Below are 22,888 nucleotides of genomic sequence, written 5' to 3' on the forward strand. Positions count from 1 at the left end.
GGAAGATGTAAAGTTGTGTGCCTGTGTGGAGAACAGAGGGAAAGGAGCATTGTGGTAATGTCGAGTAGTTGGGCAGGTGGCAAAAGCAACTGAAGTGTAGTTAGATGGATGCAGGGAAAGAACTGACTTAATACTAAACTAGTTCTTAAAGCTTTACACTAAGTCAAAAATCCTCTGTAAGCTGGTTGGTCTATTACTTGCACAAGTATTTTTACTGAGTCCATTTCCACTCTGCTAGATGATTAATGTAGTGGATTTTGTTGTGCACATGATAGCAATGCTGTGTCCAGCACGAGGCTCTGTAGTATTCAGTAGTATTTGTGTTGTGAGACTGAATAACTCAGATTTATTGAAAATTTATTTATGAAGATTTTAACTTTTTTCTATGGACTATTTGTTACCCGAAGATAAAGCCTTTCTTGTTAATTAAAACAGCTTTGTTCCCTGTGACCAAACTGTGAAGTGAGAGCTGCTTTGCAGTGATCAGAACTGATTAAAATAAAGGATGGAGGTAACATTATTTTTACTACTAATGTGGTTACAGAGGTTTAGATCAAATAATTAAACAGGATAAAATTTGCCAGTGATTGAATTAAATAGAAGGCTCTGTAAATATAAAGACAGAGGTTTGTGGTCACCCTTGTGTTTCTAAACCTATGGCTATTCTTAAACTTTTTTATTCCAGTATGCAAATTGAAGTGTACTGTGAGAACTAGTCTTCCACACTGCCTAATAAAAGTGGCTGAAGAAATTTCTTTACTGATGTATCTACACACAGCTCTAACAGCAGCTGTTTCCTGTTTATAGGCTTACACTACACCTGACAACATCGATTTCCAGCGATGATTTTTTTGAGGGAGTGTTGGTTTCTCTTGCAGTGCTTGTGAATTTACTTCTGTGGACAGATCTGTTGAGCAGTTGTCTCATATAACGCAGTATTTAAGCACTTTCTGAGCATGCACCCTGTAGACCAACATTCAGCAGCATCACTTGGCGGAATCTTGCTAGTGTTAAGCTGCAGTTGCAAATAGAAAGCCACGCAGTTCAGAATAGCAGCATTATTTGGGAAGAAGCCATGGAGCAAGTCCTCTTGTTTTGATACAGCTGCTGGCAGTGCCCTCTTACAAGTTTCCAGCCATTGAATGCCGTGCCTGACATGTGGTGTGATGCTGTCTGGCAGAGCAAGGTCAGTGCAGCTGGGAAAGGGGGACTGGCTTAGCTGCTGGCCATGTGTCCCATGTGATACCTCTTACTAAAAAGAGATTACAGAGTAACTGCTTTTCTCCTTTCCTTTTCTTCATCTGCCTTTCCTAGCCTCCCCAAGACACAGTGGCACCCAGTCTGTTACACTGCTTTTGTAATTCTGTGTGCAAGGTAGGCTGTAGTACAGGCAAAGACATAGTTAGTATTTTTCTGTCTTTCAGTGCGCTGAGAAAACAAAAATGCTTCGCTTAAACTCAGCAAGGGTTGTCAGAGTGAAAGAGGAGCAAGCTCTACCCTGCATCTCATGGTTACTTCTAAAATGCCGTTTTAATCTTTGACAGACTACAGGGTTTTTATTTGATGCAAGCAGTCACGAGTCCCTAGTAAGAATAAAATGGTGCTGGTCAGTTTTTCTTCTCCAGCTGGAAATATTTCAAAAATGACATTGAAATTGTAGTTTGAAATGTGCAGACTTGGAGTTTGTTGCCTATTGGGAATAAGTATGACAAACTGGAAACTTGAGTGCCTACATTTAAACTCTTGTACTTGCCCTGATGATACGCTGCTTTACTTTCCACAGATTCCAGATCTGGAGCTATGATCAATAGCTTCTTTCATTTTAGGTTAAATTGAACACCGTGGTGTAGTTTCAGTGGAAATATTTCAAAAGAAAAATTGCCCTTACAGAATTTCCACCCATCTTTGGACCAAATCTCTGCAAAATTACTTTTATGCTTTCAGTCATGTTTGGTGTAGTTCTGACCCTACACTTGCTCCAGGTCTAAAAATGAGCTTATTGTGCACACTTCCATTTCAGATAAGTAATGTATCAAATGGCTGACATTTACACAGGATACAATGTTCATCTTCAGTTTTGTTAATTTAATGAAATGGTTTTCAGTTCTGGTATGCCTTATGTGTTGGAAGTGTTGAAGGAAATGAAGTACTTCTGACTGTTCTTCATGTAACAGCCCTGCTGATTTGATCTTACATTTTTGTCTCTATTCAGAATGTTAATTTTCCTGTCTCTTTATCAAAAGTACTAACAAATCCAATAAATACAGATCAGAACTAAAAGAACCACCAGTTTATTAAGTTTTTAATTAAACATGATGAACACATTTTGAATAACACAAAGGCCTCAGGCTGAGCTGCATCTAATCGAAACAGATTAAGTCACCTGTCCACAGTTGGGTAGTTATTAATTCTGTTTACTTATGCATGCTAGCTAAAGGCAGAGTTCACTGCTACTGTGTTGCAGTTTATTGCACAGGGATGCTTTTGCTGCATGGAATTGTGCTCCTAATTAGCATTCAGATGTTGATTATGAAGAACACTGGTGAGGCTAATTGAACCACCTTTGAAATTCAGAGCTGTGGCTTCCAAAGTTAATCTGGGTGAAACAGTAGTTTTGCCTTATTTCTTGGAGACTTCCTCCTTTTTCTTCTGTGCTCTGCTCCATCTTTTCAGAGATGCTAAATTCTCAAAAAGAAGTTGCTAAGTGTTCCTTAGGGAGAAGATTGGTGGTTGTTTTTTTTTTTTTTTTTGCTTGTGCGTTTCTACACAGAACCGTTGATGACACACTGTGATGTCCCTGATAACTGCCTTTTATCATGAAATCTGCTGCCCTTTAAATATTTTACGTTGCTCTTGATGTAGAATAGTTGAGGTAAACAACCTAGATTCAAACAACCTCTTAAATATATGAGCAGGGATAGCTAATCCTTGCTGGTGGTAAAACTTAATTGGCCATGTACATTGATTTACAAGTTCATACATTTTAAAATATCCACACCTGGCTTTAGCTTAAAGTTTATCTGTCTAAAAGTGGAGATCCTTCTGCCAAAATTGACAAGATACAGCAAGCTAATTTCCGAACTTGTTTGCAAATATTTGTAATCCAGTGTAGCTGGTCAAGAAATTACTTATGCAAAACACACATGCTGATTTGCTTGGCTTCTTTGCCTAGAATCATCTTCAAATGTCTCTCATCTGCCCTCTTTGGAGTATCTGCTCATGAAAACACTGTTTTCATGGTGCACTCCTTTGAAACCAGGCTTTTCAGATATGCTGGAAGAAAGAGCTTCTTACTGGGGCAAAAATGCCATGGATTTTATTTACTGTTTATATGGCAGCTATAGAAAATGTAATTCATAGCAAAACTGAAACAGACTCTGGAATAGTCAAGGGGGAAGAAAAGCATCAAGGGACATTTTGAAAAGGAGGCTGGCATTGCAGGGTTGCGTTTGAGTAATTGAGTGGGCTTACAAGGTCAAGATATTGGTTACTGCTCAGTCTTAGTTTTTTATCCACAAAAAGTAAACATTACAGCTTCATAGTAGAGTGACAGTTCTTACTAAATTAACATTTTCTGGACTTCAGAAATCAAGCCATCTGATGCCATTTGCAAGTGTGTTAATCAGTAACAGTTGAAAATTAACTAAGCACTGAGATGGAAAAAAACCCCACCAAACACAAACTGCCATGGCCTAGTAGGATCTTTGTTTTAAGAAGAATACATAAGGTTTTAGTTTAAGAAAGAGCGGGATTGTATAGTCTTATCTGTAGCTTATTCTAAGACACTAGAACATAAAAGAACCATCAGTCATCACACTGAAAAGTAACTGATGAAGGATGAAATTATTTTGCTTGTGGGGAAAGAGTTGTTATTTAAAAGTTGCATGAAATTACAGTTACTTGGCAGTTGACAGATTTATGAAATTATAAGGTGCAGTACAGCTAGAAAATAAAAGGTGTAATATAGCTAGAAAAGGTGAGTTCAGTTTAAACACAGGTTTCTAGACAAATAATAACAATCCTTTTGGTTGTGATTAGCTTGCCTCAGTTTTGATCCAAGTTCTTGTTTAAAGGGATCAATATTGCACATACAGCACTGAGTTTATTGTTGAGTTCTTTTGGAAATAAGACAGTGAATTAAAAATCAATTATATGTGCAGAAAAGTTTGTGTAGGGCAATCAATTTTGTCCTTTTAGTTTGCAGAAAGATTCCATTGTTTAACCAGCTGTGAAAAGGAATGAATTTTAAAAGCCTCCAGCAAATGAGATAGCCTAAGTGATGTGGGGGAAGTAGATTTTAAGAGGAAAAATAATAATAAAAAATTCCAGCATTTCATGTTCAGCAAAGGCTGCCTTCAGGGATAAATCTATAAATCCTGTCAGTGACCTTGGCTTCAAAATGGGTGATTTCACTGCTTTCGCTATCTTGATCTTTCCACAGCTGCCAGATAAGTTAGTCTTTTCTTAACGATATATTTTTTTTTATTTGCTTTGTTTATCTGCTGTATGTTTCTTGATTCATTGTCTTTCTGCCTTCATGTGCAATATTTTTATCTATTAAGCACTTAACATATTGCTGATCCCAAAAGACAATGCAACAAATATTTATACTGGCCAGTTGCCACAGCTTAGAAGGCTATTTCTGTGTGGGGACGGAAGTTAAACTCTAAACTCAGAGTTTAACTCCAGTATAAACTAAATAATTTGTAGGTGCTTTCAGAAAGTGGCATTTTGTTTGTTTTCTAGAAACAGGTTTGTAACAGAGAGACAGAAGCACATACACATAGTTTACTGTTGCCAAAGGGAAAGAATCTGCTGCTTGAGAGATTAATAAATGCGACAGCAGCTGATTGTTGAAACCGTGTTTTTCATCTCATTTTCAAGGGCATCTTAAAAATGGAGATCACTTACACTTCCTAGCACTCTCGATCATCTTTCTGTGTTCATTTAAAAATGAGACCAAGACACTGGGGGTCTTGAGAGATTGCATTTGTTTTCCCATAGGGCAAGCGGTTATTTTATAAATGAAGAGGGCCAAAAAAGCTGTCCTTCATAGTTTCTTAGCAACAGAGCCAGAGTCAGTTTTAATGTTAGTGTGTATCTTAGAAGTTCTATGTATAGAAGCATGAGCTGCGCTGCTCAGCAGTCTTGCAAGTGAAACAAAGGCTGTTCACTGTAGCCTTGTGCAGGGGAGGAAAACAAACCAAGTGTGCTAATACGCTCTGTGGACTCATCTGTATTCTTTCCTTCTCCCAATCAGATGATATTCTGGTCAGCGACACACTTACTGTCTTCAATACTCTGACCTTTTATTCAGATTTTATCTGCTAAGATATCTGGTATCTAGTTTAAATATAACATCATCGTATGTCCTGTTCTTCTCCAAAAGGAAACTGAGTCATGACATAATAACAACAGTGAGAGCACAGGGATCATCAAAATTCTGGGAGTTTCTAGGTTAATACTTTTGCCAAAGCAAGCAGAACCAAGAGAGTGGTTGTAAGTGTTCATCTCCTGATCCTGGTAAAACTTTTTTTGCCCTGTATCTGTCTTTTTGTGGGGGTGAGCGGGTGCATCTTGATTTAATGTTAAAAAGATGTGTGTCAAAGCTATCTTGCTTGCTTTCCACTGACCTATTTATTCTCCATTTCTTTGCACTTAATTTCCAAATTCTGAATTCAATTTTTGTTAAAGATAATCCGTATTAATGGTATGATTGACTTTTTTAAAAAATGATACTATTAATAAGATACGTTTCACACACAGTTTGCTTCCTATTCTGAATGAAAATGTAGTAAATGGCCTTAGATGGATTGTTGGCTCATGCTCCTTCGTCTACGCTCGCCCAGCACTCAAACATCTAGGATTGTATCAGTTTGTTTATGCTTTTGAAAGCAATTTTATAATTTAAATATTAGAAATTTTGGTTAGCTGTCTGTTTTCAGAAGGTTTTTTTATTGTTTTGGAAATGCTATAAATAGTGTGCTTTACGTTTAGGTTCACCTTTTCGAATCATTACGGAAGAGCAACTGGTTTTTGGCTTGTATTGATAGAAACATCCAGAGTTCTTGGTTTGATTTCAGAATATTTCAGCAGTCCTCATTTCAGTAGTTTGAGTTTATCTCTCTAGAAGCTGTTAAGAAATTCCAATTAGCCTACAGGACCCTTACTTCCTTGATACCTAGCAGTACAGTTATAATCTAGTAATAAATAAAGTACTTTGATATTTTTCCATGTTAAGTGTATGATAGAAATCTCCAGCATCTTTCCAAGTAATTTTGGCTTAGTCTAAGTTGACACAGGTGAAAGTGTTTTGTTTTGGAATACTTATGTTGGAATTACGCTTTATTTAATACGTAGAGCCCAGGAACACATTACTGGTTATGGCAAATCACTGGGTTTTTTTGTTTTGAAAGAATTGTTTGCCCTTTAAACCGTGGGAAGTAGCCATTTGCTGTTCCTAACAATATTGTTTTAAAAACGCGAAAAGACCCACCTAAACCAAAGCTAGTGCAGAGACAGATTACAGTGTTGTCTCCATCTTGGCAAGATGATGTTTGTTTGTTTGATTTTTGCCCTGCTGCAACTTTTTTTCCTACTGATAGTTTGGATGGCTTTGTTCTAGCCTTGGCGGCTTTCATGCTGTTTGAACATGGAGGCTGTCAGCTCAGACTAAAGGGGAATCCTAAGACTCAACTGCAGCTGTAGAAAGTGTAGGTCAAAAAGACTCAAGAAGGAGCAGAGCTGGAAACAGGTGAGAGTATTTGTGTCTGATGACAGGATGGAGCTCAGTCCATGCTTGGTGGAGCAAGCAGAGTTCTCCATTTGGGTGCTGTGGCAGCAGCTGATGGCAGATGTTTGTTGCTGGAGCAGCATTTGCTCCTGTGAGCGATGCCTGGTGGAGAAATAGCAGAGAGGCTATGTTGCTCTCTTGGCCAGGCTAGAAACAGGGAAGAAAACAAATTTGTTTCCCAGTGTCAAATAGAGCTAATTTTAAATAATAACCCAGCTTCCTAGATCTCTTCCTAGCATCTCCCAGCCATGAAAGCTAAAGCCGGGGGGATTAGAGGGGGGAGAGGAAAAACAGCTGGGTTTGCCACCTGGGTTGTGGAGGGTGAGAGTACCAACACATGGCATCTCAGAAAGCTTTAGTATAGCTGAGGCTGTATTTGAAATGCAGCACTCTTTGCTTGCAACTTTGACTTCAGTGTTGGAAAAAGCTCTTTTTTTAACAGATATTTCAATTTTTCTAATATATATGAAAAAAAACTTCTTCCCAAACTCTTCAAATTTTGCTAGATCTGCGGTTCTGCCTGAAGGCTTATCTGAGAATTATTTAGTATGGCCCAGTAGCCATTGCAGCAGAAAATGACCAAGTGTTTTTTCCCATTGGTGTAGTGACATAATTCTAATTTAAGAAATTCTGATTACTGTCACAATATGGATGCTCTGTGTGCTTTAGCGCTCAGGACTTATCTTTCTTCCACAAGCATAAGCAGTATGAATGCCAAAATACACCTCATTTTCAAGTTCTTTTTGCATGAAAAAAATTATTTTTCTAATCTTTCCTATCTACAGCACTGATATTTTTTTTTGTAATCTTTCAGATGACATAAAAATGCATTTTAATGAAGCAAATTATATGGCTTTGTCTCCTTTTATGTGTAAGTGGGCCGGCCATATTCAATTAGGCTGAAAAATGATCATATGTGTTATTTTAGGCTGTAACAGAGTAAGTGAAAAAAATGGAGACCCATCACCAGTTGCTCAGCTTTATGTTCCTTAAATCACTTGCCATTCTGTCAGTGGCTCTGAATCCTCTCTGGGAACCATTAGTTAATTTAAGTTTTTGGAGGTGTCACTTGTTTGATAATAAGCTTCTGTAGTAGATGCGTAGTGACTAAATATTAATCATTTTCTGCATCCATCCAAGAATCCTAATTGGTTACGAGGGTAACAGTGCCAGTAAAGCTAATGATTATACTGCTATAAAAAGAATTTGATGACAAATAAGGACTTGATCTAGAGAGATACTCAGTACCAGCTAGTACTGAGAAAGTCTGCTAGAGCTGAGTAGGCTTGATTTGCGAGTCTGGCTCCATGTTGCTTGCTTAGGTAGCCAATGTGAGGGGTTTCATGTGATCTGGAAGGAAACAGATTCTGAGTGTAGAAACGTTACCTTAGAAGAATACTGTTTTTCATTTCATAGTAGCTGAGTAACTTCACTTTTAACTTTTTTAAAAGTTTGTGGTCAACGCAGATGAACCCCAACACAGTAGTCCCTGGACAGCCTGTAAATTCAATGGGTGCTTCTGCAAAAGTTTCTCTCAAATGAGTGTGTGGTTAGGTTTTCTCTTCCTTCCTCCTTGTTTAAGTGTTGTGTAAAAGACTTGTTGTGCTCATCAGCGTTCATGACGGTGCATTTTAAAGCCACTACTTTGTGCTCCTTGTCCAGTGTTCCTTTTGTACTTTCATGCTCCTTGTGGTTTTGAATATATTGTGGTAAAGACTCCAAGTGAACGTAGCTTCTGGGTTTGGGGTTTTGCTTCAGTTTTTGCTGGCCTGTTGATATCTCACTTGTTCCCCTATCCACCATGTGCATGATCCACCATGTTTTTTCTTATTCTGTTGTTCCTTTCCTCCTCCCCCTACCCCTTTCATAATATCTGCTCAAATTTATATTGCTTTTAGGCTACATGGGGAGATGGATCAGGCAAGGGCTTATGCATTTAGAGGAGCTAATAAATAAGCATCACAGTGTATTACCCACCACTGCATTTGAATAACTTCAAACACGCAAACATCCCATTTGTTACAAATTGGGGAAGGCAAAAGAAGGCACCTCTGTTTTATTACGGTGCGTATTTCATTTATTTGTTATGGAAGATATTGCCCAGTTCTACATGTCTGGGGAGTTAATTCCAGAGTCCCCCCAGAGTTCAAGGGACTACCACTTCCCCCTTGCCTCCCTCCCCCCAAACATCTACCTTTCAACTTTCCTTTGCCAGTGTGCACCTGTGTTGCAGATGTGTTTCTGGTCCCTCGTTTTCAAATCGTTTTTTTGTTCCTGTCCTACTTGTGGGTCACTTTTTCAGAATTGGCACCATTTTTCAGAGCCCCTTCCACAAAAGAAGTGAACTTATGAATCATCTGATGCTTTTTTTAAACTGCTTTTATACATTACTGCCAAGATCACCATATGAGCCAGCATCTTACTCAGTAATTGGATGGCTGCGTTGTAGAAGTGTATCGTTCACTTCATGGAAATCTTTCATGTGTCTGCCAAAAATACAGCAGATAACAGCAAGGGTTGTGGTGTGGCTTCATGGCAGGAGCTTGCAGGGAACTGAAACCTTGCGCAGTGGGACTTACTGGTTTAAAATAATAATAAAATAATTATAATTAGCAAGCTTAGCTGACTGTTTATCTACTCTGCTATAAGCAGTCTTGCTGATTTTGGTGCTCAGGTGCAGCTTGTACCCACACTGGCAACCGGTAGTAGCTGAAGAATTAGTGTTAGGACAGTGTTGGTGCTGTTTATTACATTCTGGTTTTGTAAATATAAGGCTATGAAAACTATCTTTAATTAGCAATTAGTCAAAGTCCTGGGAAAAGTTAGGCCTTTTTACTTAAAGAGAAGGCTACCTGATGTGATTTCAGCATGGAGCCCTGTACGTTGGAGGTGAATGCTGCCACTCTTCCTAGGAACTGCCATATAGCTGGATCAGACTGGGCTGTACAACTGAATGAAAGTATTCATTAAGTTATTTGAATGCCAAATTAGAGTGTTCAGTTCTTACAAAAGTGCCAAAGGATGCATGTCTATCTGGAAATTAGTCTTCATCCTAAACTGTCCCCCATCTTCTAAACGGTGCAAGGCATTGCAAGTTATGCTTTTGTATCTTTGGCCTTAGCCTTCAGAGTTTCGGACTAACAGTCACAGACACAAAATATGCTGCCACTGTTGCTTCAGCCCACGTCTAAAGAGGGAATTTTAGGGTCTTGCTCACATGCTAAAATCTGCTGTCTTTCAGTGGAGACAGTATTACATACCTGTATTCCCCTGCAATTTCTCATCTCTCAACTTTCTCAACTCTCATCTTTCTCAACTTTTTTGACTGGTAGAATTTTCTTAAAATAAGAGCTTCAGTGGAAGAAAAAACCCAGAGGTCAAAAAAATCTTAAGAGGCTTTGAAGACTGAACTTTCTAAAAAGCTGTATAGAATCTCTAGTGTTCTGAATATGTTCATTTTGGTCTTAATGGTCTTAAGTCTTCAAGGTTTTCTCATTCTGTATCGTCTTAGGTGAATGTGGGAATTACTGAATTTTCATTTCTCTGTAACTGGAAATATGAAATTCTTGAAACACATCAGAACACCCTGCTTTTCTTGTAAACGGCTTGGCAGGATGAAGAACTACTGTCACAGGAGGAATTGCTTTCTGCTTCATGTAGGAAAGGTCTCTCGCTGAGGGATATGTCTCTTAGCCTGGAATTGATTTTTGTCATCACTAGTATTTCTTGTATCCAGATTTGTACTCTTGGGCTTCTCTTCACTACACTGCAGCCAGTGGCAGACTTACCCGGAGAGAAATTCAGGAAGTTTGCAGAGGTTGCCTTTTGTCATCTTAGTAAGGTTCACAAACTGCAGTTCCTCTTAGTGCTTGAACTCAGACCTGGGCATTGCTACTGTAAACTGACCTGCTGTTTAATTACTTGGCGAGGGCACCAACAGAAATACTTGCCTTTTTGTACGTGTAATTTCATTGGGGATTCCTGCTACCATTTTGTCTCATTTTTCTTGGATTTGTTAGTTTTGTTTCCTTCTGTCATTTGCATGAAGTCACTGTTTGAAGGCAGAAATAGTCTCCATAATAATTGACAACAATGGTTGAAATCCCAGTGGAACAGTATTTCTGCAAGAGGGTATTTTCAGTAGAAATACTATGTTGAGTTTTGAAAGGATCATTCAGTTTATTTCAAGTAGTCTGCTGCTTTCTTTGGTCTCAGTGTTACAAATGGACTGAAATGACAAGAAAGTCACAGTGAAAGAGAACAACTTCAGGCTTGCATAATAGTGTTAAACTTGAGTACAACGGACATGTATTTTCAGAATTCTTTATGATCTGTGTTACAAAAAGAAAGTTTTCTGCACAAAAAGACAGAAAATGGAAATGTTCTGATGTTTATGGAAAGATCTCATGTGGAAGCTTATTTTGTGTTAACCCTCATATTAGTATTGATTATTTAGTGGAGATCTGCTTTGTATTAGTGGGCAGAGTGGTGTTCCCTATGGTATTATAAGTTAAGTAAAAATCCTGTTGTTAAGAAAAACAGTGTGAGGCAAATGAAATTCAGAGGGAGGCTAACATAAGGTATTTTCCTCTTGGCTTTTTTTCTGCCCAGTAATGGTGGAGAACCTTAAGGAACATCTTCAGCCCTGTGGAAGATGCTATACATTCTGATGTTTGCCTTATTTAAGGAAATATTCTTAACTTTAAGAACGTGCTAGCATTGCAGCTTTTGCTACAGGTATTTGAGATTCAGAGTATGTGAGGAAAAGAAAGTTTAATATTCCAAATGGATGCATGAGAACCATTCCTTTTGGAGGAAAGGTGTTATAGTAGGACATTGTCTGTAGTCCACAAGTGCTGTTTTTCTGTTTTGGTTCACATTACATGGACTGTTTGTATGTATTTTTATGTCTGCTTTTGGATTCTATACTTCAGCTAGTTCCATCCTGTTCAAAAAGGACAACAAACCCCAACAACAACTATTGGAACTATGAATTATTTTTTAGAAAATGCAGTTTTCCAAGGCTGGGTGAGCATAAGTATTGAGAAATGAAAAGCAAATAGTGCTTTTTTTTTTTCTCCTTAAGTTTGAAGTTTACAGATTAAGTGATGAATTTCTGCTGCTTACCTATATTAAAGGGAGATACTTTCAGATGTCATATGGGAAAGGAACTATGTCCTTGAAAAGGAATGTGTTGTCCAGCTTTTTCTTTTTGCTTGCTTTTTAATTTTGATGTGTAAGAAAGCTTTTTGTATATTAGCGTTTTAACAGCAGTTTAAAAGAACAATCAGAAATAAATCTCTTTGTGTACAGAAAAAGCCAGTCTGAAGTGTAATCAAAAGCTTTCTGTTGCCTCTTGGCAGCAGCATATTGCTTTACTTCTCTGGGTCACAAATGTGCCAGACCCTTGCTTTCTTTAACCCTTCAAATGCATATTTTAAAAAATCATTTACGTAAAAACAAACTGCAGTCGTTTTAGCTTTGTTTACAGCACTGAGAAACTGTTGATTATGGTAGATGACAATCTGCAGATAATGTTACATAAATAAAAAAAACTTTTTTTAAAGTCAACGAAGGCAGCCTCCAGTTTGATGGGTTTTAAGGTTTGTGCCTGCAGAAGGGGGTGGTCTTAGACTCCCTGTGTGAAACCTGGTTTATGGGTATGTGCAACGTGAGTGTTCTCTGAAGATCACAGAAGAGCAAATGTCTTGGGGCGGCTTTGTGAGCAGTAGGAGTGTCGTGCAGATCTGGATCAGCCTGTTGTGCCGGCATAGGTGGACCCTTAAATCTGTCAGCAGAAGGGCTGTCATGGGTGTTTAAATATAAACACGGGCAAGTTGGCCAGGTGAGTTTCTTGCTGGTGGAAATGATTTAAGTTTAGTAGAATAAGGAAATGCTTGCCTGTGTGTTAAACATAACTGCCTTTCTGCACGGCTGTTCAGAGGAGAGCTATGGAGAGCCCTGAGGGATTGTGCATTTCCAGCCTTCCTGAGGTTCGGGACTTGTTGCTGTCTTTGGAGGATCTTGTTGCAGCTTGACCCCTCTATTGCACTGCCACCCAGGGGGTGAGTCCTCCAGACCTGGCTTGGAAAAATGACTGCCTCCTCTTCCCACCCTTATTTTATTAGAGGAAAGTAAATTGCAGACTGAGCAGACTTCAAAAGTGCTCGTCTGTCCCTGCCTGTTCATCTTTCTGTTGAAATGTGTGGCCAGGCAACTGTAGTGGTGTTAGGATGGTTAATAATGCTTGTAATAATCCATTAATTCTTTTTCCGAAGAGTCAAGGTTGTTTATCAAATACCCCTTCTAGAGCTCAGGAGAAGTCAGGGGGGTTTACCTCCTTCTGCTGCTTTAATATCCAGCCTCTTTTTGATCTGTGCATCAGCTTCTGATATGCCACTGCAGGCTGTTCTTAGATCAGGTTTCTTGGTGTACTGTTGACTTTATCTTGTTTACCGGATCACATTTCTGTTGCCACAGGCTGTGTGATCACAGACTCCCCGCAGCTTTTTAACAATTAGTAATTGAGCAGGAAGTGTGTGTTCATGACAATAGCCTTTTGATTTTGGTTTTTACAATCGCAGTGTTTCGCGCAGAGCCGAGGCGGGGGAGGCACTTCTCCCATGCACGCTTCTGACAGAGAGGTCTGTCGTTGCAGCCACTTGGCTATTTGTCAGCAGTTCTCAGACATCCCTCTCGCGCAGGTTGCTTGGCAACCCGGGCCAGAGCCACCGCAGCGGCCGGTGCGTTTCCACCAGCAGGTTGCTGGATGATTTATCGGCAGCGCTGCCAGTGTGGTGAACCCAAGAGGCAGGGCTGGACCTTTTGACAGGAACCGACATGAAACGTGAAGGCAAGAGAGTGGCTGGCTGGCTTGGGAGCATTACCTGGGGATGTGCAGTGAAAGCACCTAGAGCATAGTTAGTGCAAAAATAAAGGCTTCTCGTTTAAACATAATTGGGTTTTTTGTTGTTGTTTTGTTTTCTTTCTCATCTAGGCTCTCACACAGAAACAGGTACAATGCAGAAGGAGAATCAAAGCTTTGCATACTGCTTTGCGTGAACCTGAAATCTCTCTGTATAAAAAAATAGCTCTGTTCAAATACTGGCGGTAAATCAAAACTGGGGTTAGCACATAAGGTTAGCAGCACCCTGGCAGCTTAAATTCTGGGGTGAAGGAATAGTTGAATTCTCCCCCCAGCTTTGGAAATGTCTCAGAGCCGTTGTGTCACCTTCGATATCATGTTGCTTTCATACAGACTTTTGCATCGATCCCTGACATTAAACAGAGAAGGGAAAGAAAGAGCAGCTTTATAAAATGGCATTTAGGTAGTAGTTCATGCTGTGGTCAAATGTAGAACTCTGACCTCCCCTTCAATAAGCTGAGCTGAAGGGAACTTGGAAAACCTTTAGGTACACAGCCCAGTTGAAGTTTCTTCTGCTAGCTCACGCGTCCTTTTTGCAGAATAGTGGTGATGCAGGATTGGCAATACTTAGAAATCATGCCAACAAAAGCACATTTTCGTGTACTTCTAAGAAGGCAAAGAGGAGAAAAAGGATGATGAATCCACTTTGACCTCTTGAATGGCAGTATAAATACTTTATTGAAAATTCTAAATAAATGTGTTTAACTAGTAATCCTGCTCTGCATGCAATCTCATTTAGCCAACTGTGTATGCAAATGTGCTATTAATGTGTTTGCATCCAGCATAAATACACAAATCTAATCTGTTTATATATGTAATTTACACACAGCTGTGCTCATGCTCACTTAATACCAATATTTTCAGCAAGCAAGAGGTATCATGGGAGATCAATTGTTCAAAACAAAAGCTAACAGTGCAGCACCATGGTAGGGGGTTCATTATCATTTCAGGATCTTTTGGCATTCCCTTGAGGGAGTCGGCTTAATGACTTTCTGTCTGTGTATGTGGCTATGGATATATGGAACACAGACTAGTGGATGTTGTGTGCCTCTGTACATTTGTAGAATGCTTTGCTGTTGAATCCCTTACAGTTTGAGGTAGGGTTTAATTTTTCAGGAAGACAAAGCGATCCGGTTGGGAGGGAATGCTAATTGTTTAGTATCATTAAGCCTTCCAGCTGATACATTTCTTGTCAGTTTGTTTATAGAGGATACTTGATCTTACAGGCATATGGCTTAAGAAGTGTAAGATTTTTATCACATGTAGATGACCAGCAGTGCACTTTGAAGAGGTGCTTTGAATGTCCAGTGAGAACGTGAATGCCTTTTAGCACAGATTGGTATCTGGGGAATATCATTAAAAATATTTTTTGTTTTTCCGTATCTTTGAGTAAGAGCACTTGGTCGAAAAGAACTCTATTTTCAAAATACCAAAAAAGTTAGAAGACAAATTTGTCTTGATACAGTAGAATTATTTCATTAAAAAGAATTGACAAACAAACGGACCGGTATCTATTAAAAGAAAGCAGAGTTGGTTTTTAGTATGTATTTTGAACCTAGGTCACAATCTGCTGAATGAAGCAGCAAATTGAGTAGGTATATTTTGGGGGTAAAGGGATGCTTTGAACTGAAAAAGAAGTATCTATACACACACTCATATACATATATATGATAATTCTCTTTTAGTCTTCCTCTACAAAATGATCACCTGCATATGTGCCTTCTCTCTTGGGCTGGAAGTTTGGAAACAAGTTTGTGGCACAATTTAAGAAACATTTAGCTGTTGTGAAAGGGGACAGTGGAAAAAACAAACGAGCAAAACCAAAAAACCAACTTGTCTCAAAATAGGTTGCTTAAAAATTTGTAGTTGGTAATTAAGCAGCAAGAACTGGCATTGCAGGAGCTGGCTGGCACTTAGCTACTACTGTTCATGCTTCACTGTCACAATTGGTGCAGCATACAGCACACCAAGTACAGTGAAGGATCTTTTACTTGCCAAGTCCAGAATTTTGTGCAAGCCAAACAGGTAGTGAAAGAGCTCATGTAGTGTCGGTGGTCATCAGAGCACAGATGTTCTGCTACAACAGAGGTCTCTTGCAACAGAGATTTGTAGGAAGTGATTGCAGACATCTTCAAGCGGTTGCCAGATGGTGTGAACAATTTCTTATACCTTTGCATGGTTGTGTTAGAGGAAAGTATAACGTTCTTCAAATCATGACCTGTGCTTCAATGGAGGCTCTTCAGGAGGAGACTCTCAATTGCAAGCTGGTGACAGCCCTACTCCCTTCAGGAGCAGAAGAGTGCTGTGGTTAGAGGTGGGACAGCAGTAAACTTAACCCAAGAGCATCTGAGGTGTGGTAGGCTACAGGCAGTAACACTGAGGGAACAGTGAGAGTGTAGATATTTCTGTAAAGATGTACTACTTCTGCTTGCTCATCTCTGATGCTAGGATGCTGATGTCTGTGGAACACTGTGCAGAGACATTCAGGGAAGGGTTATGGTGACTTCCTGTTATACAAGTTTGCCAGCTAGGTGATTTTTTGCAAGCTTGCTGTTAACTGATGTAACCTGCAACAGCGCAGGTATCTACACTAAGGGTCAAATAGGTTGTTACTTTAAAATTACATTTAAAAAACATTAAGCAGCATTACAGTAGTGACAGGAAACAATAAAATGAGGTTGAAGCATATCCTGTTCTCCCAGCAGCAGGGCATGTTAGAGGAACATAGCAGAGGTCTGAATGAAGATTTCTCTTGGTAGTTCCAAAGGTTTTAGGTGAGCTTTGTTGACTCATCATGCTTGTTCCTCACTGTATGTGCTACCATTGTACCCTAGATTATTCTGTTACCTGGGCCCAGTCCTTGTTCATGGCAAGTTGCTCTGAGGAGGCGCGTTCTTAGGTGAAGAAATCTCTGCGGAACCTCTCCCATCTGCCCTCTCCTGTACCCCTAGAAAAGGGTCTTTCCTCTCTTCTGCAGCTTTCTCTTCTCTTGAGCTGGCAATTTGTGTGTCTTAAAATGGTGTTGTGGAAGTCTTTGACTATCCTGTTCTCTCTCAGACCAGGCAGAACATCTGTGCCTCTCTCCAGCTCCTTGTCCATAGAGCTTCTCCTTCCTGGCCTCAGTGTCAGAAAGTGTTCTCCCGCAGCTTTAACTAAGCTGCCAGTCCCCAATTAGGGCTGTTTGAGAAGGCAGGACTGAGAGAAAGCCTGCGACCTAAGGCTGGAAGTAGATGATGCATGGGAAGGGCATGCCAAACTGACTGCAGCTCCTGGTCCCGGACACGGTCCCTTCTCCAGTCGCAGCCCTAGCTAGCGCAGTGGCTTAGGGCAGTTGGACTTCTGGGTAAGACGGTTCAGGGAACAAAGCAGCTTGTGGAAACAGTTAAGTAGGCATGCTGTGTGTCTGCAGCGGTTAGGTGGATTCTGAGAACAGCTTGGATGTGTGTGACAGGTGCATTTTCTTTACCTCTTTTTGCCCTTCATGGTATTACTTACTGAGCAGTATAGACTTAGCCCTGTCTGTTATTGAGCATAGAGAATTCCTTTCAGGTAAATACAGTAAATACTAGCATCATTTTCTGCTACAGCCAGGTATAGTTTGGTGGGAAAAAAATCGCGAATAACAGAAGTTATGTTTTTGTAAGCAGTACTTGACATCTTTAAATTAAATTGTGCCATCTGAAGGAAACTATCAGGATTCTTCTGTTTCTAGAGGCCAGTATATATCACTTAACATTATCCACAAATGCCTTTGTTTGCAATGTATACACATAAGTGAAGTATAACATGAAAACTCAGCCAAGCTTATAATAACATGTACTCTGTGCACTGAAATTGTCTGCATGCTAAAAAATTGTTTGGGGCAATATATAAATGTGCTGCATATTTAACAGAAGTTTTGCAGATAAAAACAGATCTATCTTTTCCAAACGCTGCCATAATTTTTTGTCTTGTGAAATTTAATAAAAATGCGTTTATGCATTTAGTGTTTATTTGCTGTTAACTATTAAAACCCTGTAAATTTTCCTATCATATTCAGTCTAAAACTCAAAACAGCATACTAAATATGGAAATGGTGACAACTTCAATTGGCATCTGCCTAGAAAACCTTGGACCTTTCAAAACATGCATTGTACCTATTGCTTTCGTGATAGCAACATCTTCCATTTTTATATGCTTGTAATTAAGGAAAAGGCTGAGAGAAGAACTTGATGTTCTCGGACATGGTCTAAAGAGGGCAATTTATTTTTTAGAAAAATTGAAAGGGGGGGGGGAAGTACTAGAGGGGGAATTTCCTGGACTGAGAAAGAACAGAAAAGGCTCGGTGTTTGTAAATATATTGCAGTTCAACATGCTCTTCACTAATTAGCCAGGTGGAAGTCACGGGAAGGGAATGAACTAGAACACATAGATTTTCTTAGAGAAAATACATTTGATCTAAACCTGATGGAAATATCGCTTCAGAAGAGACATGTTAGTAGCAGTTATGAATTTACAGCTTTATCAGAGTTGTCTTGCCTTTCAGCCCATGACGTTTCAGTTTGAAATTCTTAAACTGATTAAACAGGTTGGTTTTGTACTGGATGTTCTTCTTGCATGCTTTTAGAAACAGTTTTATTTTAGATCTCTGCAGTAAAAACTAAAACTGAACTGGGAACCTTAGTTCACAGTTGAAACCTGGGGTGCTGAATTTCAGCATGCAGCAGCAAATATCTCCTGCTAAGCTGTAATCTCTTGATAATAGAAACCCTGATGCATAACCTTAACTACAGCTTTGCAATGGCATTATCATCACATTGATAAACATGCCATCTGAGCTTTGTTAGTCAGAACATGATGGCTTTGTGTATCTTGTCATGGTATTTGTTTCTTGGGATAAAATATGGGACCTGCAAGTAACATATATGCAAACATTAACATGCTTGTTCCTCGTTCTTCCTTTGTTATTTATAGCTCCCTGTTTACACATCATAGCAGGATACTGCAATGTCTAATACATTTCATTGGGGAAGCTCAAATTATAAAATGGTGTTAGGAGATCTTGTGTTGTGGCTGGTCAATAGCCATGGTAACAACTTTGTAAAATATAACTGTGTGGTCTGTCAACACTGGCTGACCTAGCAAAGCACGGGATTTCCTAATGCTGCTTCACAGCAATAATTATCCATCTTTTTTTTTTTTATATTGTTACAGTTTATCTTCATTGAACAGTACAAAGAATAATGCTGACAGAATTCTGTCATGAGTAACATTTTAAGTAAACTTTTAAGTGGTAAAATTGAAATGTTTCTCTTAAAAATCCAAATTATGTACTTTTAAAAATTAAATCATTGCGCTCTAGAGCCATTTCAACTTTCTATCAAAGCTTTTCTCATGCATCTGTAGGTTTAAGCCTCACTGTTCTACCAGCCCTGTATTGTAAGACTATTTTAATTCAGCAGCTGTCATTTTCAGATGCTTTCTATGGGTAGTGCAGCATCTCTTGCACTGTTAAAATGCAGACATAGAATTTGTTGCATGTCGTTTGTGCAGAGGGGGGAAAATTTAAAACTGTGTTTTGCAGTCTGTTTTATGAGATGCTGGAGAGCAACAGGTCACTTCTGATTTGGTGTGGAACTACTCTTTTTAGATTTAAAAACATTTCAAGGCCTCTGTTGTGCTTGACTTGGAGAAGAAAAGCAGCCATTCTTGCTGCAGGCTAAGGGAGAACTGAACATGATGCCTGAATTAATGGAAGATGAGAATAGGAAGGAAAAATCTGAGTAAGAAAATGTTTTAAAAACCCCACCTTGATCACTTTGTTATTTCTGTCTAGATTTCTGAAACTAATTTTTGTGCTTCGTTGTTCTTTGTTTATTAAGAACTGGTGCTCTCTTGCCTTTCAGTAGAGGCACAGAACTATTTTACAGTTGGTTATCTTGCGCTGCCTCAGTGACCTAGTGGTAATTCTGTATGACACCAATAAAGGTGATGGCATAATTGGCCAAAATTTCAGAATGCCAGAAGGATATAATACATATTTAGGAATTTGGAACAGCATTTCAAGCTCCCTCTAATTCTGTTACTCAAATAAGGGTATATGCTAGGCTTACATTCTCAGCAGGGATTTGTGACATCTCCCGAGTTCAAAGGAAAACAGTTTGTCATAGGCTTTTTTGATACAGAGTTGAATCACAACACAAAACAAATGTAAAATAGTTTGGTTAAAAGGAATCTTAAAAAAGAAATAAAATGGTCCCCTGAGAATTCAGATACACCATAGCAAATCTTTGGCAAAATGAGGGATAGGGAATCGGGGCTTTTCATTTTATGTGGTAGATCAGATTGTGCTCTCGTATTTCCCTGTGTGTTTTCATTTGTGGCTGGAGCGTTCCAGCTCTGGTTTTTTCTTATTCCCCTACAGCTTTTTATGTTGCCTTCTTGTTATATATGCTCTGTTAACTAATGCTGCAAAAGCATTGTACCTCTGATACAGTACATGAGGCAGTGGTGTCAATGCCAGGAACTGAGCTGCATCGTTTAGAATCCAAATTCCTTTTGGATTGTCTGTTTTCCAATGTTTGTTGATTTAGTTGATTTTTATTCGTTGTGATAAGCTGCAGACAGGAATTCTGTTGCTCTTTGGGATGTTGGGAGTGGTATGAGGGCAGGTTTGGTTTGGCTGGTTTCTGCTGCCATCTTTTCTTGCCCAGAAGCACAGGACAGAAGGGGTCTGCATGGGGTGCCTGACTGAGTGGTGGGCCTCCCCCTCACTGTAATGAAAATTTAGTGTCATTCACATGCTAAAAAGTACAAGGTGTGCATGTTAGCGACCACTTACACCTTGTAGGCACTCTTGATACCTTGCTCTGTAGTTACTTTTGTGACTTCTGCCTGTGAATGCAGGGCTGGTATGTTGCCACGAATAAAATCTTCCTTGTTCAGGAACCCAAGCACCCCTGTTACTCAAACTGCGCTGCTTTAAAAGGAGCAGGTGGGTATGAGCAAATCATACACTGGAGGGGACTGTAATCTCAAAAGATACACAACTGGTGGTTAATTCTTGTCTCTGCACCCCCAGGCATATTCTTGGCGAGCCCTAGCAGTCTTGCTGGTTTTGAGGGTTAGGGTTAGGTAAGGTTAGAATCTTGTGGGAGCATATCTGCAAAATAATATGCATGAGGTTCCAAAGAGACTGCTCACTTGTATTCAGGATTGTGGTGGGAGCTCACGAGGTTTACAGACCACTATTTTAGTAGTGAATTACCCTTTCTGTGATTCTTTGCCCACAATATGGAAGCCTCTAATCGCCTGCCCACTTCCTTCAAGTAGGTGTTTGCAAGAAGATGTGGTCCAAATGCATTGAGCCAACTTGAGGTGTATTTCTTTTTAGGGAATTTTTAATTCTCATCGGTGTCCCTCGGAATGTACGGGTCTTCTTTTGCAGGCAGCATCTAGTCTTTGCTAGAGTGCGTACCTGCATGCATCGTGTGGGAAGGGAAGGCCTCGGCCGAGCCCTGCCGCAGGGAGCGCCCTGTTCCGCGCGGGCGGGGCTGGCCCCGGGCTGCCGGCGGAGGGGCTGGCCCGGCGCAGGAGGAAGGGGGGGGGGGACACGAGCGTTGCTTGCGGCTGAAGGCTGGGAGGGGTGTTGCAGAGGGGAGCTGAGTGCAAGGGGCAGCTGAAGGGTGCGGCCGCTGAAATACAGCAACTGCCAGGGGAGCGACGTGCCACCCCGCTGCAGAGCCCCCCCCCCTCCCCGGCTGCAGAGCCCCCCCCCCCCCCCCCCCCACTGCAGAGCCCCCGTGGGTCGGCGGGCGTTAACGCGGCCGCTCGTTGCGCGGGCCCCTTCCTCGGGGTCTCGGGGCCCGCCGCTCGGGGCCGGGGGGGCCGGCAATCCAGGCCGCCTTTTGCGGCGCGCCCCGCGGGTGCCGCGCCGCCCAGCCCCGCCGCGATCACATGCTGGGCGGCTGCCGCCTCCCGCCTGCCCGCCCGGCCCTGCTCGGCTCGGCTCGCCGCGGCGCGGCTCCGCTCGCCTGGCCGCCCTCGCTGCAGCGGCGCCCGTCCGCCATCGCCCGCCCTGCGCCTGCGACACCGCCGCGGCTGCGTCCCGCCGAGCGCTGCCCCGGCCCCCGGCCGGCTGCAGAGCGGGAAGTGGCGAGCGACCGCGAAGCGCAGCGAGCCGCGGCGGGGGAGCGACGGCGGCCCCGCTTCTCGGCCGCGGAAGCTTCCTTGGCTGTTCCTCCGACCGCCGGGGAGGGCGAGCCCGGGATCTGGCGCCTGCGAGAGCTCCTCGGCCCCTGCGCCGCCGCCGCGGGGGAATCACTTTTCCCCCCTGAAAGCAGCGTTGCGTATTTTCCTGCGCCTGCTGTTTTTAGTTGAAAAATAGACTTCAGAAGAGACGTGCAGCAGAACATCCCTGTCCTTCTGGAAATAACTGACACTGGTACTGACTTTTTTTAAGCTGGAAATGTTGGAAGTTTGAACGTGGAAGGGAATGTAGTTTGAATTTTTCGGTATCTTTTCAAAGCCTTTTTTCTCTGCCTGTTTTCAGTTGCTGTGTAGGTATACGGTTTCTTCTACCGACAGACTTTAAGCTAAGAACGTTGTTTGGCTGTTGTGCTGCTTAACAAGATCTTTTTTTTTTCCCCTCCCTTCTGCTGACACATACTGTTTTTTTTTTTTTGTGTTTTTTTTCTTTTTTTTTTTTTTTTCTTACATCACAGAAACGTTTTATTAAGGGGCTGAGGCAGTACGGCAAGAACTTCTTCAGGATCCGAAAGGAGTTGCTTCCGAATAAGGAGACTGTAAGTACATTCGGACTTTATGTAATTTGCCTTTTCTCTTGCTGCTTCAGTGTTTGATCTTACGAAACTATTTCTTTCTCGTCCTGAAATGAATTCAGATAAATGGAAAAGAAATCCACAGCTAGAGAAGGCAGCTGTAATTTTTAGCGCAGTTTTTAGGTCTTAGTAAGTGAAAGATGTTACATAAAATAGTTGTCGTTACTGGACGGAGTCACTAAGGTTGAAGTGGTATTTATGGAGATCAAATCTAATTTTAAATTCTGACATTATGACGGAATAATACATTTATGTCACCTAGTTGGGCTCATATGGCACTGGGTAATTAAAGAGAGCCTAAACCAAAACAAAACCTAATTGTATCTGGAAGACTGAGGTATGTGCCTGCTC

At 40.8% G+C, this 22,888-nt stretch overlaps 1 protein-coding gene across 1 annotated transcript in view; it reads left to right on the forward strand.

The window, feature by feature from the left end:
- Positions 1 to 22,888, forward strand: part of RERE (arginine-glutamic acid dipeptide repeats) — a 326,197-nt gene that overhangs the window by 190,111 nt on the left and 113,198 nt on the right. Inside the window, exon 11 of the mRNA XM_080377911.1 lies at positions 22,421 to 22,501. Coding sequence (XP_080234037.1) covers positions 22,421 to 22,501 — 81 coding nt within the window. The remainder of the gene's footprint in view (positions 1 to 22,420; positions 22,502 to 22,888) is intronic.

This window comes from Falco punctatus, assembly GCF_963210335.1.
Source record: "Falco punctatus genome assembly, chromosome: 3".
Classification (NCBI taxonomy): Eukaryota; Metazoa; Chordata; class Aves; order Falconiformes; family Falconidae; genus Falco; species Falco punctatus.